This window comes from Nannospalax galili, unplaced genomic scaffold (assembly GCF_000622305.1).
Source record: "Nannospalax galili isolate Female #2095 unplaced genomic scaffold, S.galili_v1.0 scaffold716, whole genome shotgun sequence".
NCBI lineage: Eukaryota > Metazoa > Chordata > Mammalia > Rodentia > Spalacidae > Nannospalax > Nannospalax galili.
The window spans coordinates 95,132-113,662 of NW_008339517.1; the positions used below are offsets into that span (position 1 = coordinate 95,132).

At 42.0% G+C, this 18,531-nt stretch overlaps 1 protein-coding gene across 1 annotated transcript; it reads left to right on the top strand.

Annotated features, from left to right (window-relative positions):
* Positions 1-5,002: 5,002 nt before the first annotated feature.
* On the top strand, positions 5,003-16,263 carry Gins3 (GINS complex subunit 3). The gene is made up of 3 exons (XM_008834226.3): positions 5,003-5,359; positions 10,558-10,791; positions 15,516-16,263. Exons 1-3 carry the CDS (start codon positions 5,177-5,179, stop codon positions 15,744-15,746), a joined length of 648 nt encoding a protein of 215 aa, XP_008832448.1. The 5' UTR covers positions 5,003-5,176; the 3' UTR covers positions 15,747-16,263.
* Positions 16,264-18,531: the final 2,268 nt, after the last annotated feature.

Here is an 18,531-nt window from a genome sequence, read left to right on the forward strand (position 1 = left end):
CTGGAACTTCTGTGAAGGTAAAGCCAATCTTTGTGGATGGACACTTATTGGAAGTTGGTGCTGAGGGTCAAGAAATCTCTCAAATTCCAAGGATGGAGTCCAGCCATTGCTCTTTCTCTCCTGCCCCATGGGTCTTCACAATCCCTTGGATTTGGATTTTTCTCACCTGCATTACAACCTCCCACTCAGTGAAAGAAATGTAGAAAGTTCTGATACTCAAAAAAGCAGATTTGGCTGAGTGTGGTGACAAACACCTCTAATCCCAGGACTCTGGAGGTTAAGGCAGGAGGATGAGGAGCTCAAGGTCAGCCTGGGTTACATAAACAAAACCTGTTCTAAAAACAAAACAGAAACAAATGTAAAGCAAACAGAGCTAGTGACATGGCTCAGTGGTAGGGTACTTGTCTAGCATGCATAAGGTCATGAGCTCAATCCTCAGCACCAGCACATACACATATGTATACAGGCGTGCGCGCGCGCGCGCGCACACACACACACACACACACACACACACACACACACACACAGAGATGATATGACAGATTGAAAACTGCCTGTGGTTTTGCATATCTAACAGCTGTGACCTCTGAGGTAGATCACAAAGCTAATACAGCCCCCATCATGTGCACTAAAATGCTGTGTTCTAAAACACTGCTGTCATCTGAAGATTCCTACGCAATCTTGAAATGATTACATGGGAAACACTGCTCTATTTTCAGAGATTCAGGAGACATTTGTCAGGATTAGTTCTGAAATTCAGTGTATTATGAATATAAAGAATCTAATATGGGTATTATAAAGTACACTGAAAATTCTGTTCAGTGCAATTCTGGCATTAGTTAGTCAGGGTCAAGAGCATTGTTGACTCTTAGGATTTAAGCCATGGACATATTAATAGTCAATAAACCATGTGCTACTTTTGTCAAAGGACTGACAACTTTTAGCATTATAAACTCAAACGTTCACTCTTTTTCACCTGCTCTGGTTTATTCACTTGTTTATTAGCTCAAGGAGAGGAGTGATCAAATAGAATAGCAATATATAAGCAGTGCATGATGGTTTCATGATGAGCCAAGACCTTAAGTCAGAAAAACAAGGCTTCTGATTGCATCTTAAACACTTTGGTATTAACAGTGCTGTTTGTGCTGAGGGCCAGTATTCTGGTTTCTGTGCAAAAGTGATACCTTTCGATGTTGTCAATGATTAGGCATTTATATTTTTTCTATATAAAAGTAGCTTACTGTCCTCAACAGTGAATGACCTATATTGCTTTTATTAGATAAGCTAATATTTATGTGACAAATTATATCTACTACCATATAACCATGTCAACAGAAAAACTATATATTATCACTATGGATTATGTTTACTTTTGATTTTCTAAAGCACATTAATCTATTATGTATATGTATGTGTATGTGTGTGAGAATGCGTATGTGTGTATGTGTGTGAATGTGAAAATGTCTGTGTGAATGTGTGCATGTGTACACGTGTGATTGTATATGCATCCATATGTGTGTATGAGTGAATATGTATGAGAATATGTGTATGTGTATATGTATGTATATATGTGTGTGAATGTGAAAATGTCTATGTGTGTGAATGTGTATATGTGTGTATGTGTGCATGTGTATGTGGATGAATGTGTGTGAGACTGTCTGTATGTGTATATATGTATATATGTGTGTGAATATGCATGTTAATGTATATGTATCTGTGTGTATGTATGTGTGTAAACATGTGTGTTTGTGTATGTGTGTGAATATGTGTGTGAATCTATTATGTATGCATGTGTATATGGTTGTGTGTACATATACTGTGTGTATATATGTGAGTGGATGTGTATAATCTATGTATGTGTGAAAGTGTATGTGTGTGAATGTGTGTGTGTATATGTGTTTGTGTATGTGTGTTTGTGCATGTATGTGTGACTATGTATGTGTGTATATGTGTGTGTTTGTGCATGCATGTGTGACTATGTATGTGTGTATATGTGTGTGCTTGTGTATGTATGTGTGTATGTGTGTGCATATGCCAAGAAACATTGGTTTGGTGTGCATTAGGTAAAGGAACTGGCTTGAGACATGGGCTTGGAGTGACTGGTTTCTACACTAACAACATGTAAAGTGAAAAAATTTTAAGTGCCATTGTAAATTAGGAACCAGTCATATATAATCCTTGGTTATGTAGAGGTGCCTAGCTCACCCTGGGTTTGCTTCTGTTTCTGTCATGTCAGCAAGTATATTATTCACCATTTGGGTTTTTTCAGATGAAATCTTTCTAGGCAACCCAGGATGACCTCAGACCTGAGATCCTCTTGCCTCAGCTTCCTCATTCCTGGGATTATAGGCTTGTGCCACCATGCCTGGCATTATTGGTACCTTTTAAACAGCTGCCTAGAATGAATTGAGCTGTATATGTCTTAAACTGACTAGCAAATGATTGTCAAAAGAGAAACAAGAAAGAAGAGAAAGTAAAGCATGGTGGAAATGCTTCAGTCAGTAATTTAACTCATATTTTGTTGAATTGCTGGGAGCAGAGAGACGGTCAAGTGCCTGGGGAGTCACTGGCCAGCCAGGATCCCCAAACCAGTGAGAGAACCAGTCTCAAAAAATAAAATAAAAAAAAACAAAACAAGGTAGAAGTTGCCTGAAGAGGAATGATGCCCAAACTTGATCCCTGGCTTCCACACATGCTCACACTGTTAGGTTCCTGGCAGGTTCCTAAAATGGTGGTGCAGCTTGCATATTCTAAAATGGTGGGTTCAAACTTGGGCGTGGACACGTGCCTCTGTTTGTTGGGAGACCAACCAATCCTGAGCTAAACTGCCCAACCTACATCATGGAGTTACCCAACCACCTAACTACCTACAAAAGATGTCTGACTCCCCCTGCTAGCTGCTGTTTCTCTGCTGCTTCCCTGCTCCCTGAGAGGCAGACCAGTGGTCTCTTTGCTCTCAAATAAACTGCTGCCCCGCCACCCCCATGGAGTCATCTGGTCCGTGGTCTTCGCTGCTCTAATTCCAAACACACACCAGCACCAAAATAAAAACTCAAAAGCTCACACTTATATTGGGCTGACTCTGATAGACTGGTTAAGTGTATGAGAGGACATCTGTTAACATGAATCCATTCAATGTTCCTTCCTCCTGTTTATGTTACTGTTTGTTGCTGTCAGAATATTCAAGCACTTGGGGTGTGTAGTGTCAGAATTGCATTATGGGTGTGACTGATGAAAGACAAAGTTAAGTCCATTTAACAAACCTAAAGCTCAGCCTTAGAACAAAGATCAATGAATGTGCACATATGCATGTTAAGCTGTAATGAAGATTTTCAGATTTCTAAGAATCATTTTATATGCTTACAAATTTTAACAGATTTTTAAATATAAAAAAATATTGGTGCAGACAAACAAGTACCTATTCTTTACCATATGTAAAGTTGTAGTCCATATGTATAAGATCATGGTTTAAATGTAGTAAATTATGTAAATACATTAATAAATTGTACCATTCAAAACTAAAAAAGAAGGTCCAGGTAGGGTGGCAAACGCCTTTATTTCCAGTACTCAGGAGGCAGTGATAGGCAGATTTCTGTGAGTTTGTGTTCAGTCTGTTCTAAATAGTTCCAGGCTAGCCACAGCTACATGGTGAGACTTGTCTCAACAAAATAAAATGAAGCTAAAAATAAAGAATACAAAAGATTGAAAACCATGTAGTCCCCCTTCCTGTGCAGCTTTTGCTCACAGTTTAGTAGCTCAGGCAGGAATGCTTTCTACAGAAAATAAATTCTGCAGCACATCGCTGAATAATCCCTCTTCACCTACAGTGCTGTCTGAGTAGTGCCACCAAATCCAGCACCATGCAACCATGATCTCGCCCCAGTTCCACTCTCCCCAGGTACTGAACCTGCGATGATACAGGTACCTCCACTTAAAAGGTAATTATCAAGGGCCGGGTGTAGTGGCGCACACCTTTAATCCCAGCACTTGGGAGGCAGAGGCAGGCATATCTCTGTGAGTTCAAGGCCAGCCTGGTCTACATAGTGAGTTCCAGGACAGCTGGGGCTACAGGGAGACCCTGTCTCAAAAAGACCAAAAAAAAAAAAAAAAAAAAAAAAAAAACCAAAAAAAGGTAATTATCAAAAGATTAACTGGAGCAGTCCAGTCTCTTTTAGGGACTTAAAGGGCCATAGAAGGAAACTGCCAGTTGATAGAAAAGAAAGTTGATAGTAAAGCAAGCTCCCTACAGTCACGGACTTTTCCAGTCATGTGTAATCTAGTGTTCCATCTGTCTTCCCACCCCACCTGACCCATACTCCACCAAAACAGTACCGTTTACAACCTAGCACATAATGGGGCTGGACAAATGGTTCAGCAGTTAAGAGCACTGACTGCTCTTGCAAAGGACCAGGGTTCGATTCCCAGCACCCACATGACAGCTACAAACCGTCCTTAACTCCAGTTCCAGGGGAATCCAAAGCCCTCTTCTGACCTCCATGGCATTGCACCACACGGGTGCACTCACATACATGCAGGCAATACTCTCATACACATAAAATAAAATAATAAATAAAATATTTAAAAAAAAAAAACAACCTAGCACATAATGAACACTTAGGCTCAAAACTTAGTGTTTGAGTTTCTTTTAATCTTTCAAAGACCAGTTAACAGAGATGCCGTGAAAATATTCTAATAAAAGATCAGACTTATATGGCCTGAAATGGATGGTATATAATGCTTTTACTTCAAGCACCCAAACGTATTGTAAGATGTTTTCAAATTTCATATATCTCATTAAAAGATCGCATGGGCATTATTTAGTGCAAACGCATGCTGTAGCTTCTTTAGTTGAAGCTTCTAGGTAACTTTTCCAGCCCAGGTTACAGGCTGCTGAAGCAGAACTTCTGGAAGATTAACCTAGGGCTTTGGTGCCGGGAAGTGACTAGACAAGATTCCGGACTGCATCGATTGCTTTTGCCTGGGCAGCCGCAGAGGGCAAATCGACTGCTCAGGTCTGGCGGGTCCCCGGAACGCGGGAAAACGAGTTTGTGGACCGCGGACTCCGGGATCTCCGCCTCCTCAGCCCTGAGGAACCGCCAGCCTCCTCAGCTCTCCCCGGCTGCCCGCCTGGCGCTGCACCTTCTGCCTGAGGAGACGAGGGGACGCGGCCGCCGCCATGTCGGAGGCCTACTTCCCGGTGGAGTCCGGCGCGCTGGGAGCCCAGGAGAACTTCCTGTCCTTGGACGACATCCTCATGTCTCAGGAGAAGCTGCGGGTGCGCACCGAAACGCCCCTTCCGCGCCTGGGCGCCTTCTTCCCCGAGCGGGGCGCCGTCGACCCCAGCAACGCGCTGCAGCAGGTAAGCTGGGCCTGGGGGGACCCTGGGGAGGAGACGTGAAGGGAGGCCGGGGGCTTGGGGGAACCCCAGGAAGGGGACGTGCAGGGAGGCCGGGGCCTCGGGGGACCCCGGAAGGGGGCGTTCAGGGGGCCGCGGATTCGGGGGACCCTGGGAAGGGGTGTACAGGGAAGCGGGGGGCTCGGGGGACCCGGGGGAGGAGGTATGCAGGGAGGCCACTGGGTTGGGGAGACCCCACAGAGGGAAGGGGAGGAGTCCCGGGAAGCTTCGGGGTTCGGAAGATCTTGGGGAGGGGGGCTGGGAGGCCGGGTCCAGGGAGGCTTTGGGTTGGGAAGCCTCCGCTGATTTCATCCTTGAAACTGTCCAGAGTCATTGGAGGCTTTCTGAAGGCTGAAGGATTGGCTCCAACTCGGTACCTCTGGATCCGGGTTCAAGTCATGTTTCCTTTAAAACCACTTTGAGGTCTGTAAGAGCGTGTGAGTCTGGGAACTGCAAATTGCCATATTCATTCAGCAAAATGGTGTGTATCTGCATGTAGTCTTAGTTAGGATTGAGTTAGGCCATGAAGGCTGGAGGGGGTCGGTGGGGGTGGGGGAGGTGGAAGAAGCTTTGATCCTCTCATTCAGGTAACAGGTAACAAAAATTGGGGCCCTTCTGCAGGGGCCCACATGCTGACTTAACCTAGTCAGACCTCAGGTAAAGGTCGCTGATACTGTTAGCATGTGCAGAGTGAATACACTAATTTCAGTACCATCTGTGAGCCCTGTTATCCTTCCATAACCTAACGAAGGTTGGGTAAAGTAGCCAGGATCCCACAGTAAGTGGTGAACTGGGATTCGAATCTAGGACACTATGGCTTCAAATAAAAATTTGTCCAAAGACCATGACTTGAAATGATCATTTTCATTGCCTGTTAAAGTTTTGATTAGAAAGGTATATTTGTTTTGTCTGCTTCTAGGTAATTTTTATCAAAGTAACATACCACATTTTGAAAGTCAAATAGTACCAAAAGATTTTTTTTTTTTTTTTTTTTTTTTTTTTGTCTTTTTGAGCAAGGTCTCCCTGTAGCCCCAGCTGTCCTGGAACTCACTATGTAGACCAGGCTGGCCTTGAACTCACAGAGATATGCCTGCCTCTGCCTCCCGAGTGCTAGGATTAAAGGTGTGTGCCACCATGCCCCACCATGCCCCACTGAGCTCTACTACTGAGCTGTATCCCCAGCCTAATTTCAGTCTTTGGAAAATTAGTAAAGCTTTGGCTTATGTTGTAGCATAAGATAATTTATTCTACACCAACTTGGAAAGATGTATATTGTGAAATCATGAGGTATAATAAATAATTGGTATTTGTAAATTAGTTATTTGCTTTGCTGAGATTTTCTGTCTTTATTTTTAGTGTGCTGCTTTTCACTAATTGTAAGAGTTATATGGAAGTCTCCATCATAGTTATGCATCTGTTTCTTCTTTTGCTTCTGCCAGTACAGATACTTACATTTTTTGGCAAATATAATGACCCTTTTATCATTGCAAATCATTCTTCTTAATCTCTAGTGATGTTTCTTCTTTTTTTTCTGTGTAGCCTTATGTAACCTTTGCTGGATTAGAACTCTGTAGACCAGGCTAGCCTCCAGCTCACAGAAAGCCTTCTGCTTCTGCCTCCTGAGTGTGCATTTTTCCTTTGATTAGTGTTTGCTAATTTTTTTCTAGCTCTCCATATTCAGCATTTATATATCTTTATTTAAGATATGTATCCTAAACAGCATATATTTGGTTTAGTGACATATATTCTATTATTTTAGTGTCTAAATTATTTTTGACTAATTAAAAGTTATTTTACCACTTCATAAGACAGTAAATACTAGGATCATAAAACAGTTTAATATCATTCCATTCTCTCCCTTCCTTTGTGTTAACCTTCATATATACTGGACTCATTTAAAACCCTATAAAGGGTCTGGAGAGATGGCTCAGTGGTTACGAGCACTGACTGCTCTTGGAGAGGACCTGGGTTCAAAAACAGATTTGCTTATGTATTTTATCTATTGCCCTCTTTGTTTCTTCTGCATTTCCAAACTTCTTTCTAGAATAATTTTTAGTCTCCCTGCAAGACTTCCTTACTCTAGGTCTTCTGGAAATTAAATTCTTAGTTTCTGTCTGTCTCAGGGATCCCTACCACCAGCCCCAGGTTTGATGAACAGCCAGAGGAGTCATAGGATTCCACAGAAGCATACTCACGGCTGCAGCAATAGGATGCAAAGCAAAATCAGCAGAAGGAAAGGGTTCCTGGGGTGGTTCTTCTGGAGGAGACCAGACACAAGCTTGCAGAGTTTTCCCCACACCATCTCACATCACATGGGCCACACTTAAATTCTCCTATAATGAGTTCTGACGGTGTGAAATGTTATCTACCAGGAAAGCTTGTTAGGATGTCAGTGCCCAAGGTTTTGTTAATGAACTGATCAAATAGACACCTTCTACCTACCACAAATCAAAACTACCTAGATCATCTGTAAGAAAGCTGGTATTCAGTCTGAACCACATTGTTTCTGTAGTTAGACCCAGTGATAAGCTCATCAGGCTGGAACTGTTGGGATCCTTCCAAATTCCAAATTCCCATATCCATCCAAGCAAGCAGGCCTTGTTGTCTTTTCTTCATTCTTTGAAATATCTTAATTTCAACTTCTAAAGGATATCTTCAGTGGGTACAGAATTTTACATTAGCAGTTACTTTAGCATTTAAAAAAGTTATGGGGGGGGCTAGAGAGATGGTTTAGTGGTTGAGAGCACTGGCTGCTCTTGCAGAGGATCCAGGCTTGAATCCTAGCACACACATGGCAGTTAACCATCTGTAACTCCAGTTCCAGGGGATCTGATGCCCTTTTCTGTCCTCGCAGGCATTGCACAACACGGGTGTACATGCAGGCTTAACACTTATACACCTAAAATAAAAATAAATTATTTTTAAAGTTATGGTCTGGAAAGATGACTCAGCAGTTAAGAGGATGACTCAGCAGTTAAGAGCACTGGCTCTTCTTACCGTGGACCTGACTTCTGTTGCCAGCATCCACATAGCAGCTAAGAACTGTCTGTAACTCCAGTCCCCATGGATACAATCCCTCTTCTGGCCTCTGCAGGCATTGTGTGCACAGGTACACTTAAATACATGTAGGAAAAACATAAAATCAATCAACAAAAATTTCTGTTGGGTGGCATCCATAGTTTTTATAGAGAAGTTGGCATTTATTTATTTATTTATTTATTTTAGACAAAGTCTTGCTACATAGCCCAGGCTACCTTTAAACTCTGTCCTCCTGCCTCTACCTCCAGAGTGCTGAGATTACAGGTGTGTGCCCCACACCTGCCTTATTCCTTCTTTAAAGGCAGAGTAAGCTGGGCCTGGTGGTATAGTCCTATTATCCTAGCTACTTGGAAGGCTGAGGCAGAAGGATTGCAAGTTCAAGATCTGCTTAGGCTACAGAACAGTGAGTTCAAGGCCATCATGGACAACTAGGGAGAGTCTGTCTCAAAGTGAAAAATAAAAAGAGGTCTCAGACAGCTGGGGCTACAGGGAGACCCTGTCTCAAAAAGACCGAAAAAAAAGTGTTTAATCTCAGCATTTGGGAGGCAGAGGCGAGGTGGATCTCTGTGAGTTCAAGACCAGCCTGGTCTACATAGTGAGTTCCAGACCAGCTGGGGCTATAGGGAGATCTTGTCTCAAAAAGACCGAAAAAAAAAAAAAAAAAAGAGGGCTCAGTTATAGCGTGCTTATCTCTTATGCTGTACAAAAAAGTTTCTTGAGTTCAATTATATTTTTCAGTTCTAGAATTTCTATTTGATTTTTTAATTTACGTGGAAGTCAGTGTTTAATTACTCTATCACTTGTTGCAAATGCCGGGCTTTACTCCTCCTTTCTCAGATCTTAGCTACTCAAGTCCTAGCTACTTAGCACCCTTGGATTGAGTGTTTGTCTACAGGCCCAGGAAGTTTGTCAAAAGCTCTACTTAGACCATTCTACCCCCAGAGCTGTTCTCTCCCTTTGCAGCAGTCCTCCTTTGTGAGAGATGTTTGTTTTCATGGCTTCCTTTAGTCCAGTAATTTTTGTGCTTTTTGTTTATTTGTTTAAGATTTCTTTTAATTTGGGACTGGAGAGATGGCTCAGCAATTAAGAGCACCTGCTGCTCTTGCAGAGGCTCTGAGTTCAGTTCCCAGTACCCACATGGTTGCTCACACCATCATAGCACCAGTTCCAGGGCCTCAACAGGCCCCATACGTGCATGTGGTATACATATATTTCAGAAAACTTCCTCTTATACTGTATTTTTGTTCTTTGCCATAGTTTTGCTGTTGCTTCTATACAATCTATTTTCTCTCTCTACCACATTATGTCGAAGAACTTTAGCTCAAGCTGATCTCATAGACTTTGAGAGTAGGGTAGTGATTGCTGGAGGCTGGAAAGAGCAGAAAGCGGGAGGACAGGAGAGCTTGATTACTAGATACTAGGTTATAGTTAGATAGGATTGAGGCATTCTGATGTGCTACTGCATAATAGAGTTATGTGCTACTGCATAATAGAGTGACTGTAGGCAGCAGCGAGACACATAATGTTTTTAAAAGCTGGAAGAAAGGATTTTGAATGTTTCCACTCTAAATGATACAGAAGAATGGGTATTTAACCTGATTTAAACATTTTGCAATATGAAAGTTTCAAAACATCACATAGTGCCCCTTTAAATATGTACCATTTTGACATATCTATTAAGAATGTGTGAATAAGGACTAGAGAGAGAGCTCTGCGGGTAAAGTTCTTGCTGCATAAGCATAGGACCTGAGTCTGGTTCCTCAGTACCCAGGCATCACTGTGTATCTCTTAACTCCAGCACTCAGTGACAGGGCAGGGCTGTGAAAAGACAGGTGGATCCCTAGAGCCCACTGGCTAGTTAGTTTAGTAGAAACAGTGTCAAGTTCAGCAAGAGTACCTGTCTCAAAAATAAGGTGGAGAAGCGAACAAGGAAGAAATCTCAACATCAACCTCGGGTTTACACACACACACAAATCTAAATAAAATTAAGTCTGTAGTTCATTTCTTCAGGTCTTCTGTTTGATAGTTGCTACCCCCTCCCCCCCATTAGAAGAGGCAAGATTTCCCAGAGTTTTCACACTTACTATGCCTTTGTTTTTAAATTCTGTTCTTGTCTGTTGCAGGGTGCAAAGCTTGAACTTCCCTTGTGGCTGGCTAAAGGACTCTTTGACAACAAACGGCGCATCATTTCTGTGGAACTTCCCAAAATCTACCAAGAAGGATGGAGGACTGTGTTCAGTGCAGATGCCAATGTGGTGGACCTCCACAAAATGGGGCCCCATTTCTATGGGTTTGGCTCTCAGCTCCTGCATTTTGACAGTCCAGAGAATGCAGATATTTCCCAGTCTCTGCTGCAGGTAATTAGTGGGAAGCATTGGGCTATACATGTCTCGAGAGCCAACTGTGACAGCTACCAGACATCACTTTTACCTCGTGTATTAGTCAGGGTGTTCTAAAGGAACAGAACTGTTAGATGGGGGAAGAAGAAAAAACATACATGGGATTTGGTAGATCCGCTTACATAGCATAGTCTTGGTAGTCCAGCATTGGTTGGCTCTCACTGGAGAGGCTGAGAGTCCAGTAGTTGCTTAGTCCACGAGGGTGGATGTCTCAGTAGTCCAATATGGCACTGAAGGCCTGGAGGATTCCTGGAGAGCTGCTGATCTTCAGTCTATGCTGGAAGCCTGAAGAAGCTGGCTCTGATACCAGCTAAGGAATGCCACAGCAGCGGGATAGACGTTCACTTGAGAATGAAAACAAGCAGGCAAAAAGCAGTTTTCCTTCTTAGTGTCCTTTTAGCTGGGCTGCCATCAGAAGGTGCTGCTCACATTTAAGGTGGGTGTTCCTGCTTCAAATAATCTGATCAAGAAAATCCCTCACCGTAGTGCCAAGTGGCTTGCACTTTAGTGTACTTCAGAGCCAGTAAAGTTGACAACCAAGATTAACCATATACCCAGAGAAGTGTATGAGTCAAAACTTGGTTTGTTATTATTCTAGGTTGGCCTACACTATACTGTGTCTACACAGTATAAAAATTGTATTTTTAATTTAATTTTTATATTGATATTTAAAAACATAGAAGTTCCTATGTAAAAAATTGAGCCAGGGATATAGGTCAATGGTAGAGTGTCTGCCTATTGTGTGTGAGGCTGAGTTCAAGCCCTACCATTGTAAAAATAAAAACCATGAAAGTTTTACATATTAATATATTGAGGGGCCGGGCTTGGTGGTACATGGCCTTTAATCCCAGCACTGGAGAAAGAGGGAGGCAGATCTCTGAGATCCAAGTGTAGTCTACATAATGAGTTCCTTCAGAGGAATTGGAGGAGTTGGGGGTGGATATGATCAAGGTATGTTGTTTATAAGTATGAAACTGCCAAAGACTAAATAAAAGCTATTGTACTGTTTTTAAAGCTAATCCAGTTGTATAATAGCTCTGTGGACAGACACTCAAAAGAACGGGAGACACAGATAAAGCTTTAAGCAGAGAATCTGAGATTCATGGTCCACAGATGCAGATCCTTCTCAGTCCTAATATTTTATTTTATTATTTTTATTTTATTTTGTTGTGATGTGATGTGACGTGACGTGACATGATGTGATGTGAGACAGGGTCTCCCCTGTAGCCCCAGCTGGCCTGGAACTTACTAGATAGACCAGGCTGGCCTTGAACTCACAGAGATCTGCCTGCCTCTGCCCAAGTGCTGGGACTAAAGGCATGTGCCACCACGCCTGTCCTGTCCTGATCTTTTATTCAGTACTAAAATAATGATGAGTTGAGTTCACAGGAGATATTGTAGGCCCCAAGAAAATACAAGACATACAATAAGTTACATACAATAACAAGCTAAAGAATACAATGAATAAATGGTATCAGGTAAAGCCACCTCGAAACTAAATTTATGTGTCAGAAACGTCTGGTTCTTAGAATAGCTTTAGTCCAACCAAAGTGTATTCAAGAACTTAAGAACGCATGTTTTTCCCCAGTGGTTTGCCTTCTGGGATCACTGCTTACAGTGACCACATAGTTCTTTTGTCCTTTCATTGGATGTTAACTCTGGAAGTATGCCATAAACCATCAAATTGCAAGATGTATTAACTCTTTATGAAGTGGCTTGCTACACAGTTGGGCCTGGCAATTACATGGCCATGGGTCCACCCAAGAAAGCTGATTGCCTAAAGGCATGCTAAGGAGAGAGGGGACTAATTATCCCCTTGATGATGATATGCTTATCCTTTCCTGGAGGGTGCAGGGCTTCCATTAGGCAGTGCTGCAGAGCCTGGCTGCTTTTCTGAGACTTAAAACAGCATAGCTTTTTGTTTGCCTTTTTTCCTATCTTTTGGATACTGGACAGAAAGCCTAAGCATGCTTTCCTTGGCACTCTAGGTTTTCCCACTCTTTCTGAGGCCCTCCCCCTCTTCTGCCATGTGGCTGCTTGCAAAAGGCATGGCTTTCTCTCTTCCTCTTTGCTCCCTCTCTTAGGCAGCTGCCAGAATTTACAGCTTGCCTGCCCTGTTTTTCTTTCAAACTTTAATCATCCTCATGCTTCAAAAAAAAAAGTTTTGCTATTAATGGGGTCCTATGTGATGTTTAATACATGTATACATTGTACAATATTTGTCAGGTTAAACATCTATCTCTCTAACATTAATGATTTCTTGTGTGTGGTGTGTTTATGTGCATGTTCATATGTATGAGTACGGGGGCATACTTGCCATGGCACACATATGCAGGCCATCTGTTGCCACATAATTGTATGGTAGCACTCAGGAACTTTTTACTCTGATCTTTGTTTTTAAAATATGGGGCCGGAGAGATAACTCAGTGGTTAAGAGCAATGACTGCTCTTGCAGAGGACCCGGGTTCGATTCCCAGCACCCACATGGTGGTTAACAACCAAATATAACTCCAGTTCCAGGGAATCTGACACCCTCTTCTGACCTCTGCAGGCATTGCACAACTCAGCTACACTTCGATTCATGCAGGCAATACTCTCATACACATAAAAATATAAACAATAAATGAAATATTTTAAAATATGACCTGTCCTTTTTCATATTTTCTTCTTAAGAATTGGGACCAGGGGCTGGAGAGATGGCTCAGTGGTTAAGAGCACTGACTGCTCTTGTAGAGGACCCAGGTTTGAGTCCCAGCACCCACATGGCGGCTACGAACCATCCTTAACTCCAGTTCCAGGGGGATCTGAAGCCCTCTTCTGACCTCCGCGGCATTGCACCGCACAGGTGCACTCACATACTTGCAGGCAATACTCTCATACACATAAAATAAAAAATAAAAATAAAAAATAAATAGCTTGTGTTTAAAAAAAAAAATTGGGACCACCAAGAAATTGAAAAACTGAGACAAAATGATGGTTTATAGGTGACAGACATTGTTACTCCTGATCTAGTCACAGAGCTGGCCTGGGGTTCCTGTTAGAAATACTTGAGTTATTTGGTTATTTGTAACCTTCTTTTCTAGAAATGGTACTTGGCTCCCCATTAACTGTATGTATGATTTACTTAGGCTACATGACCTATCTAAGCATCACCTGTAAAATGGAAATAATAATAGCATCAAAAATCAGAGTTATGGTAAAAGCTGTATAGAATCATGTCTGTTAATTCTATAAACAGTAAACATTTTTTCACAAATACAACAATTTTATCTATATATTATCATCCTTTATGGTGTCTCCTAATCTAACCCTCCATAATTATTTTATTCTTTTAATAGTAGAAAAAACTATCCTTCATGCCTCTTAAGCCATAAATAGTCAAAAACGCTTTAGTTCTTCATTTTTAGTTTTACAAGAGCTATTGGCTCAAGGGCTCAAGAGATAGCATTTAAGAGAGCTTGCTGCTCTTGTAGAGGACCTAAATTTGGTTCCTACCACCCATGTCAGGCAGCTCACAATGTCCTGTAACTCCTGCTCCAGGTGCCCTCTTCTGGACTCCTTGGGCATCTGCACACACATGCACATACCCACACAGAGACACAAATACACATAATTTAAAATAAACTATTGACTCAAGACAGTTTGCTCCCTATGCTGTGCTGACATCCCATCAAGCTTAAAGGTTCTATGGTCTCCCATATACTTGTGCTGCTTTGGATGTGGGTTGTAAAGAACAATGCTTTCCATTCAGAAGAAGTTCATACATAGACTAGAGGCTAGAAGGTTGAACTCAAGCTTGTGAAAGTCTTAGTAGCAAGTTTAAAATGAGGAATGTCTTACCATGACTACAGAACTTGTTATGTTTGTTTGAGACAATTGAAGAAACTGTAGTAGGGGCTTATGGGTTGAGCCCATTGGTAAAATGGTACCCCTCAACCTTAAATATCTTCATCCTGCTTTTACACTGAAAAAAAGAGAAATTACATTCAGTGAAATCAGAAATCCCTTCTGGTTGAAAGCTGTTGGCTAAAGTTTCTGTAAGCCTTTGTTACCAGTAACAACAGCAATGGATAACGCTTTCTAGGAGCTTACTGTGTCCTAGCCACTTGCTGTGTGCTTTACACATGTTACTTCACTGGTTTTCCTAACAATGCATTGGATTTCCATAGCAGTTTAGTTCAGTCAGAGAAACCAAGGCTTGGCAATGTGCAACAGTTTATATGATAGCAGAAAGTACTCAGGTCTCCTGACATTCCTGAGACCATTTGGAGCCATTTAAATGTTCAAGTATAGGAGTTAGAGAGATGGCTCAGGATTAAGATCAGTGCTTTAGATCCTCTTGCAGAGGATCCAAGTTCAGTTCCCAGTACCTATGTCAGGCAGCTTACAGCATTTAATTTTAAAATGCCAAAAACCAATCTTTAAATGTTCAAGCATAAAAATAGGGGACAGCAAGATGGTTCAGTATTGTGAAGGCATTTGCAACTGAGCCTAATGACCCACATGAAATTTCTGAGATCCACATGGAAGGAGAGACCTGACTTGTGTAAGTGGTCCTTTGATCTCTATACATGTGCCATGGAACATGCCCCCCCCTCCGCCAAAGGAAATTAATGTAATTTTTTTAATATGTCTGGCTTTATGGGGTGTGATGGACTGATATCTCTTACTCTTTTCCTCAGACTTTCGTTGGCCGGTTTCGCCGCATCATGGACTCCTCCCAGAATGCTTACAATGAAGACACTTCAGTGCTGGTAGCCAGGCTTGATGATATGGAGAAGAGCTTATTTCAGATGGGGCAGAAAGGACTGAATGACTTCCAGAGTTGGGAGAAGGGTCAGGCTTCTCAGATCACAGCTTCCAACCTGGTTCAGAATTATAAGAAGAGAAAATTCACCAATATGGAAGACTGAAATCAAAGCACAGAATTGGTCCTTGTGGACTTATCTGTGTGTCATCGTTAACTTCATATAAGACTACAGCCCACAGTAGTCTCAAAGCTTGGGACCATCTGGTTGGGGAAGGGCGTCGTGGATGCCCCTGACCTTGCTGTTCTTCCTGTATTTCCCTTCCTGGTTGTTCTACAGCCCAGGCCTTTTGCCCCAGCTAAGAAATCAAAGTTCATCCTAATTAAGGGATTGGGGCCATATTCATGGCAGTAGTTGGAGCTGGGATTTCTTGTTTCTGGAAGTGTGGACAGCCTCATGTCTGGTTTCACTCTGCAAAGGACAGGTACAAAGTGGGTCATCTCTGCCTGTTCACAAAGTTCTCTTGAGTTTACTTGCCCTATCTTCCTCTTTGAACAAAGGATAGCATCCACATGATGCTGCCCTGACATGTAACTATCTCCTGCTGCCTGCCTGCAGGGAGTTATCCCAATTTCCAAAACAGGAAATTGGAAGAAAAAGGGAAAGGCAGATGAATGACATAGTGGAAAAAAGATGTTGAATTTTTGTACCCTGTAATCAGAGCTTTTGAAGTGGAATCACATCCCTGCAGTCAGCGCAAAAGGGTCAAAGCTAAACTATGCTTGTGTTTGTGTCAGTGGCGCCCGCACACTTGTTCCATTCCCTGCCTAAAAAGGCTGTCAGGGAGGTGTTAGGAATTGCAAAGTAGTTATTAAAGGGTGTTAACCAGCCTTTGTTAATGCAGAACTATAGGGTTGCAGGTTCTGAAGAGTTCTAGCTAAGAAGCTTAGCATGGAAAGTGTTAGTGGGAAAGATGCTGTGATTATTTTTTTTCCTCTTCAGGAAAATTTCTTACAACTTTAATACAGAAGACTCCTGACCACTTGAAAGCACCAAACTCCTCTCAGGAGATCAAGGAGGAGCCCTCAGGCTAAATAAGAAACATCATTTCCTGGGACCCATCAGACTGTCCATACCACTGTCCTCCCTCAGCACCTACACCTAGTAGACATTATCTTTGTTGTAATGTGGAAAGATTTGGGTGTTCAGGTCATGCAGATGTCTTCATATAAACGTAGAATGACAGATAGGTATATAACTGCCCATTTTAAGATGAAATCGTTTTTTAAATTTGATTTTGGTTCTAAATAAATGATGATCTTTGCTTACAAATACAATCCATGCAAGTGCTATTTCTGTAACTCTAGTGCTGCAGATGATCAGCAAACCATCAGAGAACTTTTTCTTTGAGTGTATTTGACAATAATATTGAAATGTGTGTTCTAGCAACTGCTCTTTTGTTTTTACAATGTGCCTAAATAAAAGGCACATTCTCTGTCAGAATGTGCTGTGCCCTAGGAAGATCACACCGTATCACTAACACAGCTTCTGTACGTAGTCAGAGCCCAGGAGCATTCAGAGTGAGAAAAGCATATTTTAACTTTCAGCAGCTCTATTTTCACAGATAATTTTGTTTTTACAGTTATTAGGACTGTTGGGGTTTTTTGTTTTTTTTTTTTTAAATAAAATGAAAAACAGGACTTGAGAGATTGCTTAGTGGTTAAGAGTACTGGCTGCTCTTGTAGAGGACCCACGTTCGAGTCCCAGTGCCCATATGGCAGCTACCAACCATCTGTAACCCCAGTTCCAGGGGATCCGACACCCTCTTGTGTCTGGGCACTGTGCACACTTGGTGTACATTCATAGATGCAAGTAGAACACTCATACACATAAAGTAAACAAATCTTTATATATTTGAAGATAGGCATGTACAGAATTTATTTTAAATGTTTGAACAGATTATGTCACGTAACTTTTGAACCCGTTTTCAGTTATACATGTGCTTCAAGCCTGTCAAACTATCCCTCTCCCCCCTAGCTGTCTCCAATTCAGGTTTTTAGATTACTGTTTGGTTCTTTCAAAAAGTTGAAATTTTTCAGAAAGGATCAAATATTGTTGCTAAAATGCAGAGATTTTAGCAGGCTCAGTTTCCAGGTAATCTTAATTACTGACAAAAGTCCACTCTGCGGATTTCCTCCAGGGACAGCTTGGGCTGCAGGGAGGAGGGGCAGGGCTGTATCTCCTCTGGGTTCCTTGTGCCATCTCTGAATTTTAAACAGCTCCAGGTTTGGGTCTTCATCTACATGCTGATGACTCCCAAGTTCAGGTCTGCAGCTCTGCTTTGTCCCTCTGATCCTAGATTTGTGTCCAGCCCCTGCTTGCTGTTTCCACTTGGGCATCTGACTGATAAGACTGAGCTTCCAATCTCACCCCTAGTCTACTCCTTTGGCCTTTCCCATCTCTATTGATGATGACACATCCTTCTTTGTTGCTCATGACAAAAACCTTCATTGTCCTTGACCATTCCTCTTTTTCCATCTCCTTTGGGCCTACCTTCGGGTATTTGTTGCCTGACCATCTCTTTCCTACCTCCAGTATTGTCACATGGATTCAGGCTCCTACCAAGTCTCTCCTGGATTGTTGTTATCACCTAACTGCCTTCTCACATTCACCCTCCACCTTAAGACTTGTCTCACCATAGCAGCCTGAGGGGTCTGATTCAAAAATCAGGTCTTGTCTGTTCTTGACTCAAAAACCTTACATCTCAGTGAAAAAGGCTACCCAGTCATCCCAGCGCAAGTCTGTCTTTAGCCCAGTATTCTAGTTTGCTTTCTGTTGCTTTGGTTTAAAAAAAAAAAAAAAAAAAAAACCCTGACAAAATCAAGTTGGGGAGGAAAGGTTTTATTTAGTTTACATTTTTTTCCAAGTTACATACAATCAAGGGAACACA